Below are 23,182 nucleotides of genomic sequence, written 5' to 3'. Positions count from 1 at the left end.
AAGATTTGAAGTTTAAGACATACTATTCCCCAGAAGGTCCGTCTTCTCTTTCTACGCTCATTTCTTACGTGAGCCCATCCTAACCAAGGGATTTAAATATTACGTATGTGCTGGGTTTTCCGAATTACGACTTCAACCCTAGCTCCTCCATGAACCCTCCAGGACTCGCACATTCCCTCCCTCCGTGAAGCTCCATCACTTGTCTAAGATGCACACACATGTCTTTGATGCCCAGAACTGAGCCCTTGATTCACGTCTGTCCCTGACCTGCTCCTTCCCCAGGATGCTTCCTCCCTGTAAATGGCAACCCCATTTTCCCAATTGCTCAGGCCAAAAACCAAAACCAACACCAAAACAAAAATCTCACAGAACTCCGCTTTCTCTTACTCTCCACATCTCATCCAATGGCAAGACTTGTCTCCATCACTCTTCATGAGATACTCCAGAATTTGACCACTTTTTACCACCTGCACTGCTACTCCAGTACCAACCATCATCTTAACTGGGCTTCCTACTTCCAGCCCCCCTCCCCTGCAGCGCAGCAAAAACAATGCTTCTAAATGTAGCCAGATCACATCCTCGGCTGAGAACCTTCCAGGGCTTCCTGGCGCATTATACCTAATGTTCTCCCAGTAGCCTGTGAGAGCCAACACCTGTCTTCACACTGCTCCTCTGACCCCATCCTCCACAGTGCTCACCTGGCTCACTCTCCTCCTTGAACACACTGTGGCTCCTATCATCTAGAACATTCTGCCAGATATCCACAGAATTCCCATTTCAATTCACTCGGGCCTCTGCTTTAATGTTATTTAATCAGTGACGCTTTCCCTGATCACCCTCATCTGAAATACCACCTTCCAGGGTGCCTGGGTGGCTCAGTCAGTTAAGTGTCCAACTTCAACTCAGGCCATGATCTCACGGTTCGTGAGTTCGAGCCCCATGTCAGGCTCTGTGCCAACAGCTCAGGGCCTGGAGCCTGCTTCAGATTCTGTGTCTCTCTCTCTGTCCCTCCCCTGCTGGCACTCTCTCTCTCAAAAGTAAAATAAAAACATAAAAAGAAATGGAAATATCACCTTCCACTGCTCCGTAGTGTTCTACTGTGTCTTATTTTTCTTAAAAGCATATCACCACTGAATTATTGTATGTGTATTTGTTTATTACATTATTGTCATATGTCCTAATAAAATGTAAGTTATATGAGAGAAAAGGCATTTCGGGGGCTCCTGATGCTTTCCTAGCATCTCTCACTGTGCTTGGTATGCGACAGCTCAAAATCTCCTGCTGAATGATTCCACAAATGTTCGGCTGCGTGTGTGCTTCTGTTGTGAATTTCTATTTCTATAACAAATGTTCAGAATAGGTATGAAGTAAAGGTACATGGCCTGTTTTATTGAGTGAAAACACGCTCGGTTCCACTTTTATTGTTATCGCTCATTTCTTACCACACCAGTGGCATTCAGCTAACTGCAACACAAATCTGTTTTCATTCCTGGAGAGAACAGAGGTTTTCATGAATTCCATTTTTTTCACGATGGTAACAATTTTTAGACAGGCCCTCTGTTGTACACACTGAAGGCTACAAATTCTAGCTTCCCTTGGAGCCAGGTTTGAGCATGTGATTAAGATCTGCCTTGGGTTATAAACCAAAGGGTCATGAGGTAGCTGCTGGGAAGTTTCCTCAAGAGAGGGCAGTAAGGAGTGTTTTCTGCCCTCTGCTTCTGAGTCTGTTCCTCCATCAGGTTGCTCAGAATGTGTGTTGCCATCTTAGAGAATGAAGATGAGGAACCAAGTCTAATGAAAGTAGGGATGTGTGCTGGAGGGATCCAGGCCCCCCAAAGAACCCAAAGGACAGAGCACCATACTGCCTCTGGCCTTTTTATTAATGGGGAAGAAATTAAACTGCTAACTCACATTCAAGCTACTCACTGTGGGTATTTTCTTACTTTCAGATGACCTGAATCCACAGCTGGTTATCGTTCATCTCCGTAAAAGCCGTAGGGTTCATTTATCTTGGACCGTGAGAATGATCTCCCTCCCCTTCCCCTCTTTCCTCTTCCTTCCTCCCTCCCTTCCTTCCTTTCTTCCTTACTTCCATTTTTCCTTCCTTCCTTCCTTCCTTCCTTCCTTCCTTCCTTCCTTCCTTCCTTCCTTCCCTCTTCCTTCGCTGTGCATCCCCCCTTTCTCTCCCTTCCTTTCATTCCTCTAAGATTCATACCCACTCATGGGGAGGAGTTTGGTGTCACAGTATCCAATATTTGAAACCACCAAAGAAAAAGTTCACTTTTTTTTTTGAAAGAGCATGTGAGAGGCAGGGGGCGGGGCGGGGGGGGAGAGGGAGAGAGAGAGGATCCCAAGCAGGCACCACACTCAGTGTGAAGTGTGACAAAGGGCTCAATCTCATGATCTTGGGATCAGGACCTGAGCCAAAATCAAGAGTTGGATGCTCAACCAGCGGAGCCACCCAGGCGCCTGAAAATCAAATCTACTTTCAATGGACATGAATGATTCTACCATTAAACTTCCTCCAATTTTTCTTTTCCTTCTTGGAGATAAAACCAAAATGAAAGTGACTCTTTTGAAATGAGTATTAAAGAATTAATGAGCACTGATTACTGAAATGAGTCATGGAATAATTATCAAAGAATCTCAATAGAAATAATAGATCTCACATATTTAAGTTTATAATTTTGCTACTAATTTTGCTTAAGTAAAATACCACTATTCTTAATTTAACTTGGGCTAATGAAACACACTGATATTTAACTAACCTTTATTAGGAAAAAAATCATTCTTATTGTAACAATTGCCTATGCCTGGTTTAATGTATTTAGTTTGGAAGATAAGATTAATGAAACTACTAAAAATTGCAAAAACAATTCAGGCTTGATCATTTTTGGTCTTTGAAAAGCAGCTTACATTTCTGATAAAGTTATTATATAAGGCAGACAGAAATGAGAGACTCAGCCTAAAAAAGAGAAGCCAATTAATAATTTAATTACAACTATTTAAATTCTGAGACTAGAGCCAGATTCAAGATTACGTGCCAAAGAGGGATGACATAAGGCAAGGCCCTCTTTTAGGCCAAATCTTCCCCCTTACTGATCCCTTCAAGGTCAAAAATTCCTCTACTGTTAATTATTCATGCACTCATTCATTCCTTCATTCATTAGTTATTTTAGTCCTTTTTTTTCAAAAAATATGAGGTAGTTTCCCCAAAATAAAACAGAAAAAATAAGAGGTCAGAGCATTAATAAATAAATGAGGTCATATTAGAAGTGAGAAGCATCATTATCCCAATGAAAATTCTTCATAAAGTATAACAAAATTATTATTTTTAGATAGATAAACTCATTATCAAGGAAGAGAAAATACTAAATACACAGAGAGTATTTAAAAGCAGAGTGTGTAGGGGTATTGATGAAAAACAGCCCAGGAGGAACCAGGGGCTTATACGTGCCTTGGAGTGTGAGATTTAATGTCTATGCTATGCAAAGTAGGGATGCTCTCAGGCATTTTATTGACGGGAAATTGGAACTGAACTCTTGAATAAAGTCAGAAGCCATGAAGTGCTATCCTACCAAGAAATAAGAAACAAAAACTATGCCCACCAGGCTGATAATTTTCAGGGAAGTTGACTAACTAGGGTGATGAGTGGAAACAGAGTCATCCTGAAATGAGATCCATGCTAAGGGGTTAGTCAAATGCACTAACCCCTTGTGTAGTGAAGGGCCTTGGACCTTGACCTTACTTTAACAAAATGCTTTGACTTGAACTAGTGAACCCCAGAGACAGCTTGTGGAGACTGAAAAACATATCGTAATAATGCCTTTGCAACTCAGAGTATGAGATCACCATGGACCCAAACCCTGGATGCTGGTGAGCTCACAGTTAAAATTACATACAATCCAAGGAGGCATGTCACTATGAGTCAAAAGATAGATCACACAGCAGAATTCATGCATTTATACACCATCATAACAGAATGAAGGAAGTGCTATTTTCATGCAATATATTTATGATACTAATAAAGGAAAAGAAAAAAAAGGAATCCTTAGTAAAATACAGAATTATAAAGAAATTCAGATTTTAAAAAGAACAAATAGACTTCTTAGATATAAAATAATCATTGAAATTATACACGCGATGTGGATGAGGAAATTGCCAGAATGACTGCAGCACAATGAAATAAGTGTAAACTTGGAGGAAAAATTTTAAGACCCAGTAAACATAATGAATAACACAATATACAATTAATAAGATTTCAGGAGGAAAAAGTAAGGATAGAAGAATACCTAAGGTGATAATGTTAGAACTTCCAAGAACTAAGTAGAAATATGAATCTTCAGATTGAAAAATCACACCTAGTCACTCAGGTAAATAAAACAAATATACATTGGGAAATAATATAGTGAAGTTTGCAAGGGGCTGGGAAGCACACATGGAGTAAAGACAAATTATCTAAAAAGGAATATAATGGGATTGACAGAAAACATTTCATTAGCAACAACAGCTGCTGAAATTGATGTGCTATCATCATCATAACAGTAAGGGAAAATGAGTTAACTTAGAGTTTTATACCCAGTTAAACTACTATTGAAGAGCAAATGTGAAAAAGGTAGGTAAAAATATTTTAATATAAAGAAAAAAGTAGGTGCTAATGCTACCCACAGACCTTAATAAAAGAAGTAATAAATGATATATATCAGCAAGAAGAGATACTTGAAGAAATAACTTTTTAAAAGATGGTGAAATAAATAAAGGGATTTAAGAGTATACCAGGAAAGGGGGCACCTGGGTGGCTCAGTTGGTTAAGCATTTGACTTCAGCTCAGGTTATGATCTTGCAGTTTGTGAGTTTGAGCCCTGTGTCAGGCTCTGTGCTGACAGCTCAGAGCCCGGAGCCTGCTTTGGATTCTGTGCGTCCCTCCCTTTCTGCCCCTAACCCATTCGTGCTCTCTCTCTCCCTCTCAAATAAGCATTAAAAAAAAAAAAAAAAAAAAAAGAGTACACCAGATAAGCACTGACAAATGTGTATAATTTTTGAATGATTATATTGTACACCTGAAGCTAATATGACATATGTTAATTATGCTGTAATTAAAAAAAGGCATTGATGGGGCACCTGGGTGGCTCAGCTGCTTAAGCATCTGACTCTTGATTTCAGCTCAGGTCATGATCTCACAGTTTGTGAAATCCAGCTCTGCCTCAATTTCTGTTCTGATAGTGCTGAGCCCGCTTGGGATTCTCTCTCTCCCTCTTTTTTTGCCCCTCCCTGCTTTTGCTCTCTCTTTCTCTCTCAAAATAAGTAAATAAACTAAAAAAAATTGATGAAGAAATAAGCTGGTAAAGAACAAGAGCAAATCTAAATCAATACTGACTATAATTATCTGGAACAAAATCTCTAAGAAATAATTATGTACAAGATACAATGATTAACTTCAGAATATATTGAATGAAAACTGTATGTTATATACATACAGTTATATACATATGTGGTCATGTAAGTACATACATTTTAGATATGTATGCTGTATATAACTATGTGTGTGTATATGTCTGTGTGTGTGTGTGTATATATATATATATATATAGAGAGAGAGAGAGAGAGAGAGAGAGAAGAGAGAGAGGACACATGTGCACAAGGAAGAGAGAGAGAGATATTAACTAGTAAAGGAAAAGAACAGAACAAAGAAAACTGAATCAATCCTTTAGAAGTTAGGAAGTGGGGAAGTACACCAAGAAAGGCAAGGTAATTGAAATGTAAGATGGCAGAAGTGAGTCCACATACACCAGCAATAAAATCAAACACAAGTGGAATCAAATCACATTAATACCGAAAAAATATCAGATCGAATAAATAAAAACCAAAATAAAAATTGATGCTGTTCACAGGAAGTATACCCAAACAATAACGGCTTCGAGATCACAGACACTTATCTACAGTAAACATATCATAGGATCAAATTTGTACCGCCTGGATCGCGTGCACATGCGTGTTTATTGTTTTACACTCTGTACTTTTCTCAATCTTTGAAATACTTCACAAGAAGAATCGTTTAAAAAGAAAAAAGAAAGAAACATGAGGACACTAGCATGAAAATAAGAGGGCATTATAATACAACATAAACATAATATAAATGTAATACGAAACAAGCACAGAAAGTTCCAGTCTCCACTCTCCCTCAGTGGAGCCCGCGGACCTACCCTGAGCTCTCCAACTGCCAACACAAAGAGGGAAGTGCAAACCAGCACAGATTTCAAAATGTTCCGGCTCAAAATCCAACTTGTTGCTCAAGAGAAACCCACTAATAATTGGTGATGATGCCCGAGACAAGGAACTTCCGTGGGTCCTCTTAAAGATATAGCACAACAGAAGAGAGGTAAGAAAAGAAAAGCAGAGACAGAAGACATCTCCCCGATGCTCTCTGAAAAGTGCAATCCCACAAATTATTTTCCTTGGTCCCTGGAAGTTTCTGGCTTCTTTGGCATCCTCTTTTAAAGTGTCCCAGTAGTGGATTGCTGGGTCATAGGGTAGATCTATTTTGAATTGTTTGAGGAACCTGCATACTGTTTGCCAGAGTGGCTGCACCAGTTTGCATTGCCAACAGGGCTCTGGGGTTGCTTTTTCTCAAAGAGAACAAACCAAATTAATTTGAGAAGATGTGCACAGCCCTGTGTTTACTGCAGCATTGTCTACAATAGCCAAGATACAGAAGCCGCCCAAGTGTCCGTCGGTAGATGAAGGGAGAAAGATGTGGTACATGTACAATGGAGTGTTATTCATGCATAAAAAAATCTTGCCGTTTGTCACAACACGGATGGAGCTAGAGGCTAAGTAAAATAAGTCAGAGAAAAACAAATACCATATGATTTTACTCCTATGTAGAATTTAAAAGACAAAACAAACTAACAAAGAAAAAAAGAGACAAAAAAAACAGACTTAAATACAAAGGACAAACCGGCGGCTGTCCAGGGGAAAGCGGGGCATGGGCGAAATGGGGGAAGGGGATTGAGTACACCTAGCGTGATGGGCACTGAGTAATTACAGAGTTGTTGAATCATTATGTTGTGCACCTGAAACTCATAGAACACCGTACGTTAGTTATTCTTGAATAAAAATAAAGAAAAAAACCCAAATGTATACTATGAAAAAGAATTACTTTGCATAGTACGAAAACGGATGGTTAAAAAAGAAAAAACGTCCTAGTCACTTTCCTTTCTCCTAATTCCTTCCAGTGAGTGATAAACCCTGTCTTAATTATGATATAGAAAAAATAAAAAGTACTCATCCAATAGGAAGATGTAGAAAAATGAAAGAATTTTTCTACTTAATAGGAAAAATAAGAGCCCACTTCCCTTGGTAATATTTGTTTCACCTATATACTTTTTTAATGCCCTTTGGCTCTATCAGTCAGTAAGCTTTGGGTGTGCAGGCTCCGTTTTCTCTCCCAAGCAGCACAGGCCTGGAGCTCAGAAGAAGCTTAATTTGTTACCTTTTCTTCGGAGTGGGAAGCGGATGTGTTGACATGGGGAACTTTCACGGAAGATTCTGTAAGCCCAGAAGAAGAGCTCATTTGGCCCTTGTATTTCAACGCTAATTTATGGGGGGTTGGGGAGGGAGGGAAAAGTCACTAGGAACCTCTTCTAAAAGGAGGCAGACAGCTTGGAACGTGCATGTGTGAGTGATACTGTGACTTGTTATTACTTCCATAAATGCCTTCGTATTGGCTTAGAGCCCGGAAGAACGTCCTCTGGGGTACAGAGGGGAAAGGCAGATCATTTCTCTCTAGTTTCTGCAACACCCTGATGAGACAAAATGCAGTTCAGTCTCGGCAAGTCAAGTTGCCCACGAACGCTGCTGAAGTTGAATGCAAACACGCAACTAGATCAGACTAGGTTGAAAACGGTTGCTTTGGCTTTTACAAAATTGCGATAAGCAGTAGATTTGTCTTAAAAGTTTCTATATCCCCAATTATTGACAAACCGACAAGAGTTTTGTTTTCTTCTTTTCTCTTAGACCATAGAATGAGAACGAATCCATCACCTCAGAGACAGTTGGTTGACTCGTGTTGCACTCAGTAAGAAGGTGCGAGAGAAAGGCAATCTAGCAATCCCAGGTGACTGGATTTTCACCAACAGATGGGACCAGAAGTCCACCCCAAAGTGTGAAATCTGGCTTGCTCAGTTTCTCCCCTCTGTCCCCAGGTGTCTCCTGGGAGGGGTGAGCTGGACCCCTTCAGCTATAACAAGCTGAAGGGGTGGCAGAGGGTGGACTTCAGGAAGAAGAAGGTAGAATCCGAACGGACAGGTACGTAAAGTGTGTTCAGAGTGGGTGCTGTCCTTTTAATATAACGACGGTTATAACATAACGACGGTATTTATTTATTAGAAACAACATCTAGACATTTATCTCTTTCTGGGTAAAGTTTCTTGGGCTACGTGTCTTACACTGGGCACCAGACTAATACGGAAATCAAAGTAAGAAGGTTAAATTTATTTTTTTAAATCCCTATAAATAGTGAATCAATACGTCCATTTTGAAAATCCAGTCTCATTGTAACTAAGCATGACACACGGGAGCCACTTAGCCTCACTGCCCCCTCCCCACGTTCCCTCTGTTTGGAAATCTGCATCCTCTCTTATCCTTTGGTATAAGTAGCTCCGGTAGAAAGGTGCACCCAGTGAGAGTCCCAGGGGAGAACCACATGTACTTACTTGGGTAATACCAGAATCTGCACGATAAAAATGCAGAACAATATGAGACACGCGCAGGTCACGTAATACTTGAACGCTGGCAGTGCGGTGGCTCGGTACTGAGGGGACAAGAAGGAAACCATGAGTGACGTTCTCTGGGAGGGGCTGAAACAATCAGCCAGCAGCCTACCTGTACCTGTTTTCATGTATCAGACTCCTAAGTTATGATGTGCCGAGAAACAAGCCAGGGACACGGCCGTTCATCGCTGGCAATGAGTGCTTCCTCCCTCCAGCTGGGCTGTGAAAGCGTTTCTCCCCCCAACACCAGGATTTTTATGAGAAAAACTGACCAGCAAGGAAAGACAGCACCTGACCACAGGGACCAGTGAGGGAACTGGTGGCATCACTGTGAGCGTGCAGGTGCCCGGGTCCCCTTGTGGGTCTCATGTCCGCAGCTATGGGGGAAAGCAGGCGACTATCCACATATTTTACTTTTGAAGCGCACTGCGGAAATGCAGTTTGCCCATTTTATTTATTTTAGTGTTTTATGTTTATTATTTATCTCAATGCTACTCAGAGCCAGTGAGGAAATCTGCAAGACAGAGAAGGCCAGTGGGTTTTGTTCTAGGTCGATGACCATTCCCTTTGCTTGTGCGCACCTGGCCGATGGACTCTTCTCCTGCAACGACTGGGTTCACATGGCTTCCGTAACATCCACGACCATACACTGACCAGGGTAGCTGTCCGCCTGGGACCCCCTGCTTGAGTTATGCAGAGAAAAGCCAGCCAGCACTGCACTCATAATGGTGGTAGCGATCTCTGTCACATATAGCCCTGACGATGGCATGACCCGCACTCTAAATGCGTTACACGCACCAACCAACTCATTTAATCCTTACCACCGCCTAAGGAATGAACTATTATTGTCCCTATTTTTGGGTGAAGAACTTCAGGCCAGAATGGCTGGTTAACATTCTTTTTTTTTTTTTTTTTAATTTTTGTTAACGTTTTTTATTTTATTTTTGAGAAAGACAAGGGACAGAGTGCGAGCTGGGGAGGGGCAGAGGGAGAGGGAGACACAGAATCGGAAGCAGGCTCCAGGCTCTGAGCTGTCAGCACAGAGCCCGACGCGGGGCTCGAACCCGTGAACTGTGAGATCATGATCTGAGCCGAAGTCGGCCACTTAACCGACTGAACCACCCAGGCGCCCTCTGACTAGTTAACATCCTCAGGGAGACACAGCACATGGCAAAAATTGGGACAAGCTCCCAAACCCAGGGTCCCAACCACCAGGCTCTACTGCCTCACAAAAGAGGGTATTCTCATAAAATTAAAGGAAAGAGCAGTTTTTGTGCTCACGCTCTTGAAACCTTCTGGCAATACCGGCAGGTTGCATTCACCATATCTGCATAGACTGTGCCCAAGTCGTGGGAAGTTCGAGTACACGTGCCTTGGGTTGAGCTGTGGGGTTTCAGTGCAGGATGATGGGTGTCTGGGTGGTCTACTGATGTTTCTCTTGCTTTATGTCTTACTGCCTTTGACCCCATCCTCCTGGCCAGAAGAGCAGGCTAGGGGGAGGTGGACAGGAAGGGAGCTTACATCCCAATGGCATCTACAATCTGCCTCAACGTTGGCTTCTACAAATAGGCACACAGGGAGAATGTCAGCAAGAACTGTGTTTTAAGATGACGATCGCCTTCTGTTTACTTGAATATTTTACTTGTCACTTAATAGGATAATTTACATGCTGGTGAAGAAGCGATATTCACATAATTGCGTAAGTGTGATTACATTTTTGCACTCACTTGCACCCTTGTCTTTCACCTTCTTTTGGGCTGTCAAGATATGAATTGGAACTTCCTTGTGGTATTAATAAGGGAAACGGACTTGAATCAGGCAGGAATCATTTCACATTTAAACGATAAGTAACCATCAGTATCTGTTAAAGTTATTCAAAGATAAAATGGTCGATAGTAATGATGAATTATGTCAAACGTCAGTTTGGTAAAGCTGTCTGCAGTCAGTATGTTGACTTGGAAGCAGGCAATTGATCTTACTGACTGCTAACACAAATGAAAGTTTAGGTGCAACTAGAAAATCCAACCCTGATGGATTGTGGCTATTCTGTTCAATATCCATAAAGCAATCACCTGAATATTCTCAACAAAATTTTAATACCAGTGCGGCGACCACTGACATTAATACAGTAGCTTTTGTTTGAACTAAGCCTGTAATTATATAGCTGGATGATAAAAATTATCTCTAACTTGTTCCTTTCTCTAGACCAAAACAAAACAAAAGGCAAATGCAATAAAACCAACCTAGAAGAGGGGTGTTTTTTTTTGGGGGGGTAGCAATTACTTAATACATTTTAGCAAATGCATGTTAAGCCTAACATGTAAAGCCCAAATACATGGGGCTTTTTTATTTGAGCCTATCATATCTCTTACTGGAGGGGTCACAAGGCAAAAGTATTTAGACGCAACAAACACTTAAAAGTTTGGCATTTCTAATTCTCCCAAACAGATGTTGAATGTAAATCTCATATTTTTGTTCAATGATTTGTGTAAAGAAGCTGTGCATTTATCAGGAAGGGTTTTATTTTCTTTTAAAGACTTTTCTAAGAAAATGTGCCACTGAAGGGCACCTGGGTGGCTCATTTCCTTAAGCATCCGACTTTGGCTCAGATCATGATCTTACAGTCTATGAGTTCGAGCCCCGTGTCGGGTTCTGTGCTGACAGCTCGGAGCCTGGAGCCTGCTACAGATTCTTTCTCTCTCTCTCCCTCTCTCTCTCTCTCTGCCCCTTCCCTGCCTGCTCTCTGTCTCTCTCTCCAAAAACAAACATTTAAAAAAGAAAAGAAAAGAAAAGAAAATGTGCCATTAAGAAAGCCAGTCATTAGCTCCTGTCTCCTCCTTAGCCCGGTATCTCACACCCGTTGAAGATCCCACTGCCACCTGCAGGGCTGAGCCGGGTGCCCGGCCAGACAGAAACTCGGTAACAAGACACACAGTGCAACACCTTGTGCATGGAAGCAACACAGAAAAGGCTGTAAAAAGGTCTGATATAGTCCGAGGCGATGTCAGTGCTTCGTGCAGAAAACAGGAGCAAGTTTCATGAAGGGATTTTTAAAAACTCACATTTCAGATAAAAAAGACTGGGGGAATAAAAAAATAGCTTACTTCTTTTTCTAGTATTTTATTGTAGAACAGGAGCGAGATTCTCTGAATGTCTTCAGACTTGAGCCACTGCCTGTAAATAAAAAGGACAAACATCATTAACCCAACCCTCCAACCAATGAGCTGAAAAACTACTTTTTAAACAGTAACGGGCATCCTTCTCTTTATTGTAAATCATCCAAAACTGAAGTTAAAAAACCCGCATGATGCCAGATCTCTGGATATGGAGTCTAGGAAGAAGGGGATGTGCAAATATGATACCCCTCTTTAGGAGTGACCCTCCTTGGAAAACTGGCCATTACAGTCATCATACCAAACTGAAACTCGTGGTCCCGAATTAAATAACTAGGGAAATAGGCCATCAAAAAGATTCAAGTACATCGATACATTTATTTCCTGACATTTTACTGAAATCACATGGTAGTTTCATCCCTGAAAAATCCGGTTCATAGAAAACTACCATTTTTCTTAGTTTATAGCAAGCAATACATGAGAGCATCAAAACCATTTAGGGTGTCCTCTGAGTTCCAGGAGGGAAGATCTTGCTTCTTTCACACTTACTGAAAATACTTTCACGGTCATGTCTTTCATTTCCATAAAGTAAAAAAGTTTTGTTTGAATGTGGTGTTGAAAGATAGGTAAAAATACTAATACATTAAGTGATCGGTTCAGGCCACTCGCATAATATGGAGATGCAAATATATATATCCATGCGAACACGTGTGTAATACATATATATCCCTCAGATGTTGAAAAATAACTAAAAATCATATGAAAGTGTGCATTCTGACGCGTGGATTGACTTTTAGAAACAGGTTTCAAGAAGCCGGTTGACATAGACAGAGAGCTTCAGGACAAAACTTTTCTCTAGGACGCTTTACACGCTTGCAAGTGGAAGAGGGACACCAAACAAGCCGGGCATGTGATCCATGCCTGGTACGGTCACACACTTGGAAATAAAATAAACGCACACTCGATGAAACAAAGCTGAGTGAAATATGAAGATACACGTTCTTACATCCACGAGTACAGGAATGTAAGGAAAAATGGAAATCTATGTGCCGAGAAAAAAATCTAGAAATCGATACCAACAAAATATATCACCAACTGGTTTGGGTCATACACGGAGGAATTTACATTTCTACTTCCCTAGTTTTCTTAAATACCTTTCTAATAAAAAAAATAAGCTGAGTTATGTATACAGGCATTATAGATATGTGTGTATATATATGTGTGCATACATAATGCATATATAATGTATATGTGCATACATCTACAAGTGCGTATATACGTGTGTATATATAACATATATGTGCATATATCTACAAGTGAGTACATACGTGTGTATATGTAACATATATGTGCATATATCTACAAGTGCATATAACCATATATCTACATCTATACCCACATATCAATATAGAGGGAGAGAGAGTATATATATTTGAGGATATTAGGTATAAAACTATGCTTTACATAGGTTTCCAAAAACTGTTGTATCTGTTCAAGTACTTATCAATTCACATTTATTTCTCACTGTGGTTCTTTGGCAATCCATCGTGGCCTACGGATTTCGACTCCCTGAGGTATGTTTGGGGGCTAGGGATCTGAGGATCCAGGAAAGAAGGCCAAGTCAACGATCGCACTTTGCCTTGTAATCGGCAAGTCCAGCCGCCTACTGATTTTGGGTGACGGGGGGGGGGGGTGTCTCTAACTGTACACAGACGCTTCCCAGCGGGGCTAACGACTGGTCAACCCAGGAGACCAGCACATTCGTCCAGGTCTACCGGGACAGCCCTGCATCCAGAACCTCGCACCACACACGCACCGCCGTGAGCCTGACGCACCCACAGGTCTACGCTACAGACAGCGCACTTCCCAGCGAGGCACGGAGGTCAGTGATGTGTTCTAGAAATGATGGCCGTTGAAAGTGAGAACCGTAAAAATGCCTTTTGGTTCAAGGCATAAGCTTTAGCTATCAGGGAAACAGACTTTTCTGGGTATTTCTTATTACCGTACCAGCTGCAAGAAGCATGGTATTGTTCCGTTCGAGGAGAATGGCTGGAGAAATAAAAGGTTGGTTAAACAGCAAAAAGAGCAGAAAATAAAATCGAAGATACATTTTAAGCACATTCATTTTCAGAACCGTGTGCTCGTCATGAATATCAAACTATGAATAATGTATGGAGGAAACGTATTCAAAATACTTTTTTTTTTTCCTTTATTGAGAGAGAAAAATCTAATTTCGAAGTGCCTCTGGGCAACCTCAGATGGGAAATAAAGTAAGAGCGAAATATATCAAGGAGAAGTAAAAGCGGCTCCCGAATGAACAGGGCCTCGGGTCCAGGGCTGGTTTCCCCTACCTGCCCGTGTCCTGCGGGCGGACGGGAAGTGCTCCAGGCCAGGCCTCACTTCCCTGTGTCCCTAACACTTAACACCGAGTTTCGTCAGCCACGAGTGCTGGGTTCTTCTGACCTTTTCCTCGGAAGGAAGGAGAGTGTATTCTTCTCGCAGGCTTTGCCGTCAGAGGGTCTCTGAGATGGCCTCAGCTCCCTTCACTGACGAGCCGGACACTCAGACGTTTGTGCGATTTGCATGTTTGGAATAGGAAAGGTGAGTGGGGGCTGATAAGGTCAAATATGATTTTTGGGAACTGGAACTACAAGAGAGGCAAAGAAGGGAAGAGAAAGGAAGAGGGAGGAAGGGAAAGGGGAAAGAGGGAAGGGAGGGGGAATGTGTGTTTTACTTATGGGGTCCTGACATGGTTCCTGACCCAGGAGGCCTATGGGATGAAGAAAATCAACCCCACTCCTGGGCTATATAATGAGCGAGTCTCTATTTAAAAAAAATTTTTTTAAGTTTATTTATTTATTTTGAGAGAGAGAGACAGAGAGAGAAGGAGAGAGAGAGAATCCCAAGCAGGCTCCACGCTGTCAGCGCAGAGCCCAAATTGGGACTCAAGCTCACGAACCGTGAGATCACGACCTGAGCCAAAATCAAGAGTCGGCTGCTCAACCGAGCCACCCAGGCGCCCCAAGTGACTCTGAATTAATTTATACCAAGTTGTTTTTTTTTTTTTTTTTTGTGCTAGGCCCAGCTCAAGCAAAGATTCAAGCAAAGCTCCTGAACAAGATCCTGACTTGAATGAGGGGACTCAGTACACGTACATCCTTACCCAGAATTCTTCTGGCACGTAAGCATGTAGGTTCTCACGGCAAAGAGGCCACTATAAAATAGAGAGAGGACCCCTTTCCTACGGTGATGACTGGAGGTTTCTATTTCCCCCCAATTTGCATGTTGAAGGCCTAACCTGAAGTGCGGCTGTATCTGGAGATGAGGCCTCTATGGAGGTAATCAATGTTCCATCAACGTGGCCTGAATAAGGGTGGGGCCCTGATGGGAAAGAATTAACGTCCTTATAAAAAGAGACATCAGAGAGTTCTCTCTCTTTCCCTGCACAGCCTCAGGAAGAGGCCATGTGAACACAGCCAGAAGGTAACCTTCTGCAAACCGAGGGGTTAACTCTCACCAGAACGCGACCACGCCGGCACCCTGATCTTGGACCTCCAGCCTCCAGAACTGTGAGCAGTAAATGTCTGCTGTTTCAGTCCCCCACCGCCGTCCGTGCTACTCTGTCACGGCAGCCCGGGTGCTCTACAACACCTCTCCAGGCAGTATTGAAACTGAAGGCTTCGGTGGCCTGAATGGTATACTAAGGTCCGTGGCACTGGGGAAAGATGGTCTACAGAACCCAGGCTGAGATAAATGCTGCTGGACAGGTGGTGTCTCAGTGTGGGGGGCCCAGCCTGCCTCATCCCTGCGGTCTGAGATGCTCTGGTCTGTCTGTCCTACGCTGGCACATCAACTCTGCCCACCACACATATTTAAACTTGGCGTACAAGCTCTTCATGAACCCTCCAGCTCGTTTCCTTCAGCACGAAGGCCACGGTCTTTCCCTCTTAGAACTTTTCACATTACTTCTTTCTGTTTTTGCTTAAAAAAAAACAAACCCAAAAACCAAAAAACCAAGGGGCGCCTGAATGGCCTAAGTGGGTTAAGCGTCCGACTTCGGCTCAGGTCGTGATCTCACAGTCTGTGAGTTCGAGCCCCACGTCAGGCTCTGTGCTGACAGCTTGGAGCCTGAAGCCTGCTTTGGATTCTGTGTCTCCCTCTCTCTCTGCCCCTCCCTTGCTTGTGCTCTGTCTCTCTCTCTCAAGAATAAATAAACATTAAAAAAAAAGAAAAAAAAAACGAAAAAAAAAAAAACAAATTTGGGAGAACCTGGCATGGCAGTCCCATCCTCAAGATAACCATATAGAATGAATGCCCCTTTATTAAAGTTAGTCTTACAGGAAAGCCCACGTCCTCTAGAGAAAATGCCCCTAGAGGGGATGGCCTGGGCACCTTTGACCATGAGGCCTCCCTTTTCCCACAATGAGGCTCTGAGAGAAGCTTCTGGCAAGTCTCCTCCGTGCAGAACTATCAATCATGCTTTCTTCTCGTCACCTCGCCTTCCAGACTAAGTCAAATCTCTCGCACCTCTGCCCTGAGCACGTGTGCGGTGACTTCTCTCCCTTAGGGCTTTGCGAGGGGACACTGCGCCTTGTGTCCTGGATGTCAAGCACATGCTGACACTGCCCAGCCCTTAACAAAATGCTTGATAAATGAGTAAATGAATGAATACATGAAAATCTGCATATAAATCACGGTTTCCTGCCCACTGCAGAAAATGACAGAATGGTACGTCAAGTCTGGGGTCTCTGTGGAATCCTCAAGTAGAAGTTCAAAGACAGAAGACCATCATACGAAGGTAGGAGAGCAGGTGATGAATAAGGTCTAACAGAATGGGAATGAGTCTCGTTAAAAAATATATGCAAAGCAGCTTCCATTTAAACACTTCCCTTTTGGCTTTTGAGTACAGCAGGACGTTTCTCCCTATTTCGCTTCTGAAATATGTTGGGAAAATTACAACACAAGCAGTTACACCAACATCAAACATCACCTTAGAATAAACCTACGTTAAAACATGAAGGCGGTCGCTCCGCATGTATTTGAATACGAAATGATACAGTACAAACAGACAATCCGAAGGCCACCTCGACAAAAATAAAGCCAAGCCAACGATTATACTACCTAATGACTCCTTCAGTAGGAACACTCTAAAAGGTGGACACAAAGGTAGTTTAAGAAGGTACGGGTCCTGTGGGAAGACATGCTGAGGCTCGTTTTAGACGTGGGTTTTCTATTATTACTGTGATTACAGTCATGGGCTAAATGTGGTCAGGAACAAGGTGTGCTCTTTCTTCCGACGTTGTGTTTTCTTCTGGTGGGTCACAGAGTAGTAGGTGCGGTTTCCTCTGGTTGAACGAATATATCCTTCCACCCATATCACACGTCATCAGGCTCCACCCTGGGTTTTAGCTGCCAGATTCCAGGTCATCATGTTTCTCGGTTCGTGATGTGTTGAGGTTTCGATTGGGGCAGAACTGAGGCTGACTTTTATACTGCTGTTGGTGCCAGGCAGAGCAGAGCATTTGTCTGGGCATTGCTGGCGTGTCCCGAGTGCTCCAAGACGGGGGGGGGGGAGGCTTTCTCTATTTGGAGCACAATGAGGGGCTCCAGACACGTGTTAATTGAACACGTTAGCATATGTGAATTATAGCTCTAGTACAATCAAGATAACTTTATTATCTCTGCAATCACACACACACACACACACACACACACACACACACACACACCCTATGTACACATACATATACACTCATGACAGTCCTTCATAAGCTGTGTAAATATTCTAAAATGAATGCTTATAAGGAACAATCTAGAAAAGGCACACAGTTTTTAAAGCTGTGTAACATAATTCTGGAAGCAGGGAGTTTAGGTGAAAACCATTCGTACTTTTCATGACTCAACTTTCATGATAAAAATCGTGGGAAGTTTTCCATTACGTCTTTTCATTTGGACCTACGGATGTGCTTGCTACAATTTACATTAAAAACGCTTTTACTCAGCGTCTAATGGGTACCAGGCACCATACTGTCACCCATCTTTTGCCCTCCAGGAATTCAGCCATGCCACATGGACCCATGGAGAATTTCAAGGCCAATGAATGTAGTTATTGTGTCCAGGCTGCGAAAGGTGCCACCTTCTTTACACGGTTCCCCTGCATCTGTCTCCTGGACCATTTAAAACTACACTGGCAACTCACAGACTTCACAGACTGAACGCCATTTTGTCCCCCAAAGAACCCTTCATCTTCCCACTGCTGCCACAAATCCAGATTCTAATGCTCAAAACCTCTCTTCGACAACGGAGAACGCAGGTACTTCCACGGTCCCTGATTTTTCAGCGGAATAAATGCATTTTCAATAGATACAGTCACATAATCCAACTCAGATTTTCCCATAGGGCATTCCTATCGGTCTTTAAAAAATCTTACTTACTGACCATATTTCGCTCTGATTTTTCTGTGTTTACATCTCATGTTGTTTATCAGTAATCTACTTGGAGAGGATTTCTTAGGCAGGGATTAAAATTTTTCTAATTGACGGAAGCTGTTATTAAGGACAACTGAAGTGAAATGAAAGCCTCTAAAGGAATGGCTTTGTCATGGTAAGTATTACAGAGTTTCAGGTAAAATTCTTGGAAGGCGTGACATGATTTCCACATACTAGGGTTTGAAATAAAAAACGTGTGATAATTTAAGGTTGAGAAGTACTCACTTTTGTGCATTAATTCCATCAATTGCTTGAATCATCCTTTCATTTAACTCTTCCTCAAATCTCTTCTTTTGCGACTTGGTTCTACGTGAAAAGGGAAATATTATGATAGAGATTATGACGAAACCGAATACTAAGTCCATTTTTCTGTGATGCCAAAACCTCTCTTTCGTTCTGCCCATTGAATTCAAAAAAAGGCAAAATGAAACAAGAGTCTATGAGCAGCCTTTACTCTATTAACACTGAGCCACTCTGCCGACTGAGCGAACTGACTAGAGTTTTTTGGTGCAATAAATGTTGCCTCACTATTCACTTACAGCGAAACAATACCGGGCGTTAAAAAGCCACACTGAAATATATGTACTTGGTGTTTACGATAAAAGAACTTTCTGTCCTAGGAGATGCATTAGCCCTTGATGTGTTGCCTTTGTAAACTTTATTTTATGACAGAACACCCTGGTTTTGGAAATTCCCCTGTAAAAATCTGGTCTGGTTGAAGAAAAAAAAAGAAAAAAAGCTATGCCTTGTTCATGTTTCCCTTGGTCCGTTTTCAAAAATTTGCAGAAGTACAGTCTTCCTCGAGGCATATCAAAACTTAATTGTATGCATGTAAATCTTTCTCAGTATTCAAATCACAGTTCACGGGGAAAACCCCACATATATCTGCAGACACTCACTTGGTCTTAGAAGAAAATAATCTTAAAAAAAAAAAAAAAGAAGAAAATAATCTTCAGCCATAATAAAGGATGCCTTGTAAATACATTAAGTCAAAAGAATGTGTTCTCTGAGTTAATCTGACCATTAGCATAAGAATGATATAAAGGAGAAAACCAAAATAATCCCTATTTTCTAAAAGTTAAACAGCTGCGGTACCGAGTGAAAGCACAGGGGAGCGTCACCAAACTGGCCTGACCCAGCCTGTGCACCGCATCATCAAGCCACCTCGTCCAAAGTGGAGACAGCACTAGGCTTCTCTGTGCTCTGGTGGGTTAAAAAACTCATCGGATGGGCCTTCTATTCTGGAAGAACAGTAACTCCTCTGATTTCAGACAAGAATAGCGTTACGTATTCAATGTCACGGCTAGCGGTAATTAAATCTCATGAAAGTATCATGGACGAGACGGATGGGCCTTCCCAACCCATCCCTGTTTGTGGGTTGGTGCCCTCAGGTCCTGCCTTTTTTAAACAGGCCCAGGGCATCCCTGCTCCAAGAGCAGAATGATAGGAGGCGATCTGTCCCCAGACAGGAGCAAACGAAGAGGTCTTAGCATGCCAGATTCTAAGCTGTTGAAGAAGGCAAATTAATTTTTACCCTTCTTTTTTAAAGAGCAAGATACTTAGCAATCATCTAGGATGGTTCACTCTCGCTTCCAGGCAAGGAGCTGCCTTCAGTTTTCTTTTTAGCAGCGCTATGCTTAGGCTTGACTTTGCGGACTTCAATTTGGTGTCTGGTCTTTATCACAAAGTCTCACTGAATCGAAGAATAGTGGAGGTACCTGGGGACTCACAGGAAAATGTCACCCTTCAATGCTACGCCCGGGGCTAACAACAGCACTGCCTCTGTGGATCTGTTTTAGGATTCGTTTACATAATGTACAGCACTCAATGCTATAAAGGTAGCACATGACGTAGCCGATAAATGCATATTATTACACAATCCTCTGTATTTACTGGTTACCTGGATAATAATTCTTAACACATAGTTTCCTTATCTCTGTGATTCTGTGATCTCTGCTATGGCAAATGATAGGATACCCCTGGAGGTGAGAATCTACCACCAGGAGCTCTTAGTTTGCCAGCTAAGGCTTTGTTTCCCAGACTTCAGGCATTTCTGACTCTCCAGTCTGTGTTCTGTCACTGCCCCCCTCCCTGCTTTCCAATTTCCCTCCATCCTTTCCTCTGAGCTCTTTCCCCAACTGACCCAGTCCCGTGCCGTGGCTACTGTATCTGAGGATAGAGTGTGGTCTCAGATAATGTTCAACACCAGGTGATGCCGACTCAGTAGCCAGGCTGAAGGCACAGAGAGATTTTATGACATAGGCCACTTCAGGAAGCCGGGACACGTGAAGACAGCCTAGTTGAGTCCGATTTGGAAGTGGAGCTCTCTGTGAGGCCCTGGGGCCACCAAAGATCCAACCACCACAGAGGAAAGTGGAGTCAACATGGAAAAGGCTCCCAGCAAGGCAGGCGTGATAGAAGAGCGGTGGGGAGCGCAGAGTTTGGGGTCACAAATCTGGGCCTCGCCTCTTCCAGCCGTGTAGCTCTGGGCATTCTCCTAACCCCGCTCGCCTCTACTTCCTCCCTTCTCAAATGGTAATGGCATAGCAGCGTCTATGCTGGAGTCATGCTGTAGGGATGAAATTAGATTCTCCGTATGCCTGGTACAGATCCAAATGATGGCTTATTATCATTGTCTTCCAGACAGCACTCGTCCCGGAAACCACTGCCCACCCACATCGTATTGGCACCGCACGAGGGATTTCCTGCTTTGATTTCAGTAAACAGACCCTTGAGGCAGAGCCGCAGGGAGGATGAGACAGATCACAGAAGGAATACGGACTCTAAAGTGAAGACGCCTAAGAAATTTCCGTGGACAGTTCCTCGCTGATGCACTAGCATCTTACTGGCTTGATGAGTCACGCCTTCTCAGGGCATCTTACGGGGTCCATAATATTTCCAAATTAGCTCAAGTTCTCTTTAATATGGCACGTGCCACTTAAAGAATGCTTCAAAAGCCCAAGAACCCAAGATCCTTATAACATAGGACTCTGAGTATCAGATCTCAATATTACAATTTCAAATCTTCCCCCAAAATACAAATTAGAGCTCATTCCAACAAATAAAGTCACAGAGATGATTCTGGAATAAGGTCGCTGTTTGCAAGGAGGTGGCAGGAAACAATCTAACTGTGTTTAATTTTACTTGGATATAATGCATTTTCTACAGAATAAATGCACTTCTCTGTGGGGAAAGAAAGGCTGACTTAAGTTTTGGGCTTTTCATGAATTATCCTAATGACTTCAATAAGAAATATTTAACTCCCCCAACCAACACGGATGTGAAAAACTGAACCCCAAAACCAGAGGAACATGAAAAAGAGTTAGTGACTGTGATTGTGTGGTTGATGGCGACAGGGGACCTGTGGACACTTGGGTGAACCTTTTTTCTTTTTTTTTTTGAGCAGGTCGGGCAGGCCTTATTTTCACTATAGAAAGGTTGGATTTCTCTTGCTTTTATCTCCAAGATTCCACACATACGAAAATGTAATTTTAAGCAACATACTCATTTTAAGAAAATTCATTTTTTTTACTACATATTAAGGTTAAGAAGAGTCATTTTTAAGGAAAACAATTTAAAGTTCTAAGGTATTTACCAGGTGCCTTTTTCCATTTTGCTCTTTTAGACCTAGTAACGTCACATTAATAATTACATTTTTAGAAGCTGAAAACAATCAAATCGAGCTTTTCACAAGCAGCTGCTCTTTTTAGAAGTGGCCTTCAGAGTTACTCTAATTGATGATAATTACTTTCAGAAATATTAAAAAAAAAAAAACCCAAGCCTTTAAAAATCAAAAAGTGGGACAAATAACATACCTTAAGGTACGGTTTTGAAAATTATGCTGACCCATTGGCACATCCTATTTAAAAAAAAAAAAAAAGTTATTAGTTTCCAAAAACATGCTTTAAAGAATGATGTTTCAGTGATGATCATTTATAACTTATTTCTTCTTTTATCATGGAAAGCATCATTTAGGTAACAAATAATTACCCCTGTGGAGAAGAATAGCTTATGTGAAATGTGAAATATGAAAAGGATTAAAAGCTCAGTTTATACTTGGAATGTTGGTGTCATCTATAAACTCTGGATGTTAGAACTATCGTTGTTGTCTGGAACTTTAAAATTTACATCCTGATATTTGCAGGTACGATTTCCCACAAGGGGCCTCAGGCAACTGCTGTGAGAGTTACTGCAGACAGCTTACAATCCTGTGAAAATGGAGTCTGACGTCAGACAGGTACTCAAACGTTCTTGAAAACACACACATCACCACAAAATGTACAGTCAAGCGTCGTGCCCGAACCGGGCTGTCAAGAGACAGTGCCCTCGGTGAACTATGCAACAGCATGACTCACTGATCGAAAAGAAGAAATCCACACCCGAGTGTGCCAGCAGTTTCTGAAAAGGGACTGGGAGAGAGACACTGGTCAGGGTTTATCAGTGGGGGACCCACTGCCGAATGTTCAGTAGACTTCCGAAAACCCGGAAGACCCCCTTTTATACCTTTGTGGTGGAAATTAAAATAAAAGTTGAGACAAAGCTGCTCCAAGTGGCTCCAAAGAAACTTTTCTTGGCTGCTTTATCTACAGCATTAGATTAGGAAACATAGGTAGCCTAGGGAAAGGTACGGTATATATATATTTTTAAAAATAACTGAACTCCAAGTTTTATTACATAAGGTAAAATAATGCATTATTTACCAGCTCTATCCATGTTGAATCGGGAGTCAGTGGTGTTCTGCAGAGGGGATCAGATAAAAGAAATAACTTTTGGCAATGATACTGTTGGACCCTGGAATGTATTAATAAGA

General features: G+C 42.1%; 1 protein-coding gene across 3 annotated transcripts in view; it reads right to left on the bottom strand.

Moving 5' to 3' along the window:
• ADCY2 (adenylate cyclase 2) overlaps positions 1–23,182 on the bottom strand; it is a 412,863-nt gene that overhangs the window by 90,205 nt on the left and 299,476 nt on the right. For all 3 annotated transcript variants that reach the window (XM_019450817.2, XM_019450816.2, XM_019450814.2), the window contains 4 exons: positions 22,188–22,231; positions 18,598–18,678; positions 11,876–11,945; positions 8,715–8,812 (listed from right to left, as the gene is read on the bottom strand). In XM_019450817.2, coding sequence (XP_019306362.2) covers positions 8,715–8,812; positions 11,876–11,945; positions 18,598–18,678; positions 22,188–22,231 — 293 coding nt within the window. The remainder of the gene's footprint in view (positions 1–8,714; positions 8,813–11,875; positions 11,946–18,597; positions 18,679–22,187; positions 22,232–23,182) is intronic.

This window comes from Panthera pardus, unplaced genomic scaffold, assembly GCF_024362965.1.
Source record: "Panthera pardus isolate Hobbes unplaced genomic scaffold, ASM2436296v1 HiC_scaffold_2, whole genome shotgun sequence".
NCBI classification, from domain to species: domain Eukaryota; kingdom Metazoa; phylum Chordata; class Mammalia; order Carnivora; family Felidae; genus Panthera; species Panthera pardus.
Note: the sequence above shows the minus strand (reverse complement) of the source record. Positions and strands in the feature narration are given on the sequence as shown.